The sequence below is a fragment of the Protobothrops mucrosquamatus genome, unplaced genomic scaffold (genome assembly GCF_001527695.2).
Source record: "Protobothrops mucrosquamatus isolate PMUCROS unplaced genomic scaffold, P.Mucros_1.0 scaffold1, whole genome shotgun sequence".
In the NCBI taxonomy this organism is placed as follows: Eukaryota; Metazoa; Chordata; class Lepidosauria; order Squamata; family Viperidae; genus Protobothrops; species Protobothrops mucrosquamatus.
Genome location: NW_015386388.1, coordinates 5,692,462 through 5,697,511, shown reverse-complemented (window position 1 = coordinate 5,697,511; position 5,050 = coordinate 5,692,462). Strand labels below are relative to the sequence as shown.

Sequence of the window (5,050 nt, the reverse complement as noted above, 5' to 3'; positions counted from 1 at the left end):
CTCCAGCTAGTCCAAAATGCGGCCGCGCGGGCGGTGTTGGGAGGGACTCGTCGCTCCCACGTAACACCGCTGCTGCGCGAGCTGCATTGGCTGCCGGTGGCCTTCCGGGTGCGCTTCAAGGTACTGACTATCATCTTTAAGGCGCTCCATGGCAGCGGACCAGGATACCTTCGAGACCGCCTTCTGCCACAGATTACCTTCCATCGGCCAGTACGCTCCCACAGGGTGGGTCTCCTCAGGGTGCCGTCGGCCAGACAGTGCCGGCTGGCGACCCCAAGGGGGAGGGCCTTCTCTGTGGGAGCTCCCACCCTCTGGAATCAGCTGCCCCCAGAGATCAGGGTGATCCCTGATCTCCCTTCCTTCCGCCGCGCCCTCAAGACATGGCTGTTCCAACAAGCGGGACTGGCCTAGGATAATTTTTAAGAGGGGTTTTTTAGAGGGGTTTTTAATTACTTTTTAATTAGACAATTTAAATATTTCATTTTAATTAATTTTAATTTGTGATTGTTAGTGGTGTTTTTAATTGATTGTCAGCCGCCCTGAGTCCGCAAGGAGAAGGGCGGGATATAAATTCAAATAATAAATAAATAAATAAATAAATAATAGAGCAGCTTCTGATAGCATTCAGACACCCAGTAGTCTCTTATCCCATCTCATCAGTATGTATGACTGAAGCAAGGGAGAACTTTAAGATGGAAGAGGTATGTGAAGAAGAAAGAATAGAAGCTAAAACTTTTTCCATCTTTATAAATATCACATATTTCAAGACATGTTTCATATACAGAAGATTAAAAAGTAAAACAATATATAGCTGTCTTTTCCACTCTTTTATTCATACATTTATTCAAAATGTATGTATCTTTATCAAATGTACACAATCATAAAAGGCTTTTGTGTTCTAATAAATAGAACACAAAAACAAACAGAATGCTTATTGGTGGTCCTTGGTAATCAGGACCAAAATTTTCATCGTAAATCAATGTGATTATAAAGGGAAATATTGTGTAAATCTAGCTGCTTAGTAAAGCAGTCCCAGCAATCCCCAGATATCATTATTAAGCATATCACTGGGGATCATTTTTATGTGACCATGTCTCCATCTTCCTGCAGGCTTCCTCTTTTATGTGGAGGAAGGTTGCAAATTGTCATCATGTCACACAGGACACTGCAATAATCTGAAATCTGGGCCAGTTGCTGAGCACCCAGATCACAATCATGTGACTGAGGGGGCACAGTGACAGCTGGAACTTTGAGGATATTCATAAATAATAATTGTTCAGTGCTGTCCTAAGTTCAAATAGTTGCTGAATGAGTGGTCATTAATTCATGATCACTTGTACAACGAACATTCCACTTATTGCACATTCTTACCCTCGCCTTTGTGTAAGTGCTGGAGGCGGCTGTGCCTGAGGAACAAGTAGACGCTTTCGGAAGGGATCCATCAGGGATGGTGGCATTCCAGGTCTCATGGAAGAAGCTGTACCATATGGAGAGCCTGAAGGTGATCCCACTTGTAATCCTGCCATAGGCATTCTTCCACTAGACAGCATTCCAGGGCGCTGGTGTAAAAGAAAAAAATGGGCATTTTAGAAAACTTGGCCCTGCAACTCTCAATAATTCATTGGAAGCTTAAAAGTCATATTATCAGACAAAGTTTGATAAAAGTATGGAATGTTATAAAGTGAATAGTAAGCCCAAGAATTTCATCCTGGTTTCTCCTTCAAATGCTTTTCATGCTGGACAGAATTAAAGCAAGAAAAATAAAATTACATACATAGATTAAAAACAGAAAAAATTACTCAGTAAAGGCTGCAATATACAATGGTAACAGTGTAATAAAAAAACCCACGAATTATAAATACTCATATAAAATCAGTACAATATGCATACATCTCTTGTTTAGAAGTCATAACAAAAAAAATTGTATGACAAAATGGAAGTAAAATTTCCAAGAATTACAATGCAACAATGGAAGGAACTATTGACTAAATCTACATTTACATCAAATTATAGCTTAAAGGAAAATTAAGTTGGAGTTGCTTACCATCTATATTGGTAAAAATTATACATTCTTCTTCTTCTTTATCATCATCATCATCATCATCATCATTTCTAGCCATTGTCTATCCACTGCATGTTTCCAACCATCATTCTAGCCTCTGCATTTTTCCAACTAATATGACCTTGAACTTTCTTTTGCCAATTGGGCCCACAATACTTGCTGATGTCATTGATCCATCTTGTTTTAGGTCTCTTTTTATCAAGTGGAATCCATCTATGACTGCCTTAGTCCACCTACCATCAGTTCGTCTTGCTATGTGACCAGCCCATTTCCATTTCAATACTTTTACTCTCTTGATATCATATACATTCGTTTGTTCTCTAATTCATGTGCAGATCTTTCTATCTTGTCTTGTGATGCTGAGCATGTATCTTTCTATGGTTTTTTGCGCCACTCATAGCTTTTGTGAAGTTACTGTCCATGTTTTGTTGGCATATGTTAGAAGGGGCATTGTCTTACCTGAACGCCTTTTCTCAGCACGGAGATGGAGAATCCACCGATGGGTTTGGTCTGTCTTCCTGCCCATTAGATCAAGTCAGTCACACTTGCCACGCCCGTCCTGGACTAGGACACACCCAGTCTCGACAAGGGCGAAAGCCAGTGATGACAGTCTGACGTGTTGGCTCCCAGACCCCTAACACCGGCCCTGATGGACCCAAAGGGGTGAAAGTGGATTCTCCATCTCTGTGCTGAGAAAAGGCATTCAGGTAAGACAACGCCCCTTCTCCAGCACAGGAGATGGAGAATCCACCAATGGGACATACCAAAGCCTCACTGTCCCAATGGGTGGGAAGCAGTCATGGCCAGAGTCTCGTCCCTAGATACCACTTGCTGAAGGACCCTCCGTCCAAAGGAGGCGTCCGCGGAGGCAAACCTGTCTAGCTTATAATGCCTCGCAAATGGGGAAAGCGAAGGCCATGTCGCAGCCCTACAAACCTCCTCGATGGACGCCTGTGTGGCCCATGCCGCGGAGGTCGCAGCGCTGCGAGTTGAATGTGCCATGACATGACTTGGAACTGACAGGGAACGCGACTGGTACGCCTCCGCAATACAAGCCCTGATCCACCTTATGGTTGAGGCAGACACTTTCTGTCCCATAGAGGAATGGTGAAAGGAGACGAAGAGGGCTTCAGACTTGCGGAAGGAAGCCGTTCACCTGATATAATAGCAGGTGAACGGCACACACTGCGGACGTCCAGTGTGTGCCCCTGTTATTCCAAGTCATGGGACGGATTAGGGCAAAAATCTGGCAAAACAATCTCCTGGGCCCTATGAAAAAGGGTGTTGACCTTGGGAATGAAGGTAGGATCCAAGCGAAGGACCACCCGGTCCTGGTGAAAGATACAGAGGTCATCCCTGATCGACAGTGCCGCAAGCTCAGAGATTCGCCTGGCTGACGTGATAGCGACCAGGAAGGCAACCTTGAGAGACAAGAACTGCAGAGCACAAGTTATGAGAGGCTCAAACGGTAGCTTGGCGAGAGCCCGTAATATCCACGGCAATTCCCAAGAGGGATACCTATGTATCACGGGCAGTTTTGTGTTGGTGGCGCCCTTAAGAAAGGAGCATATTCTGGGATGCTGGGCCAAAGGAACAGAATTGGCACAGGTAAGTAAGGTTGATAGGGCCGCAACCTGCCTGCGGATGGTATTAGGCGCTAAGCCCTTATCGAGGCCTTCGAGCAAGTACTCCAAAATCTGTGGAATCATCAATTCCAAGATATCTAGCTGCCTCCTCTCGCACCAATGGCAAAAATTCCTCCATGTGGAGTCATAGATGCGATTTGTCGCTGGCCGTTGGGAGGCCTGAATCATGGAAATCATGCCTGATGAATATGATTCCCGGGTCAGGATCCGGCGCTCAAGTGCGAGGCGGCTAACTGCAGCCACTGGGGTTCTGGGTGTTGTAGAACTCCCTGGTTGAGAGATACGCGATCTGGGGGAATCCTCCATGGGGGAGATCTGGCGAGATTCACGAGGTCGGCAAACCACGGCCTCCGTGGCCAGTACGGGGCTACGAATATTACCTCTGCCCACTCCTGCAGCAGTCAGAGGGAGAGGGGGAAACGTGTAAAGCAGGCCCCCTGGCCATAGACCACGAAGAGCATCCACTTTCTCTGCCCCTGAAGACGGGAACCGGGAGAAGAATCTTGGGAGCTGGGAGTTCGCAGGAGAAGCGAACAGGTCTATGACCGGTTGTCCGAAGCGCTGCGCTATCTCTGCGAAGAAATCCGGGTGCAGGCGCCATTCAGAATGATCCATGGTCGACCTGCTTAGAAAGTCCGCTTGCCGGTTCGCCTGCCCCGAGGCGTGTTCGGCCCTGAGGGAGGACAGGTTGGTCTCTGCTCAGGAGCCCAATAACTGGGCCTCGGCTATGAGGGACCTGGACTGGGTACCCCTTGCTGGTCCATGTGGGCCTTTGCCGCCACGTTGTCCATAAGGACTGTCCCTGTTGCCTCGCAACCTTGTTGCGGAAGTGGCAGAGAGCCAGGTGTATGGCTCTGAGCTGCAACCAATTGATATTGTGTCTCAGGTCTGCTCGGGACCACCGGCCCTGAGCGAACTGAGACCGAAGGTGCACTCCCCAGCCGAACAGACTGGCGTCTGTCATAAGTGTGAGCCGGACGGGTTCCTTGAAGAATGACCCTCTGGCTACCACTGACAAGAACCACCATCGGAGGGACCGCAGGGTCTGAGCAGGAACCCTTACCTGTTGGTTGGAGGAGCTGGTGCCCAACCTTTGGAAGGGGAGCAGGAACCATTGGAGATTCCTGGAATGCAGTCTGGCCCAGGGCTACCCGTACCGAATCCGACCGAACACAGGTAAGGATGCATGTTAGATCCTACCTTGTGGCGATGAGGGTGGCGAGGTCTAATTACTACTCCACCCTCATTGCGTCATCAGATAATCGCCCGGCCTCCCTCTTCAGGGTGACCCGCTCCCTCCTTCAATTGAGGGGAGGGGGGGACCCCCTGGCGGGGAAGGCTG

General features: G+C 47.9%; 1 protein-coding gene across 1 annotated transcript in view; it reads right to left on the bottom strand.

The window, feature by feature from the left end:
- The window catches only part of SMARCD2 (SWI/SNF related, matrix associated, actin dependent regulator of chromatin, subfamily d, member 2), a 51,333-nt gene that overhangs the window by 21,369 nt on the left and 24,914 nt on the right, over positions 1–5,050 (bottom strand). Inside the window, exon 2 of the mRNA XM_015832297.2 lies at positions 1,372–1,559. Within this exon, the coding sequence (XP_015687783.1) occupies positions 1,372–1,559 (188 nt within the window). The remainder of the gene's footprint in view (positions 1–1,371; positions 1,560–5,050) is intronic.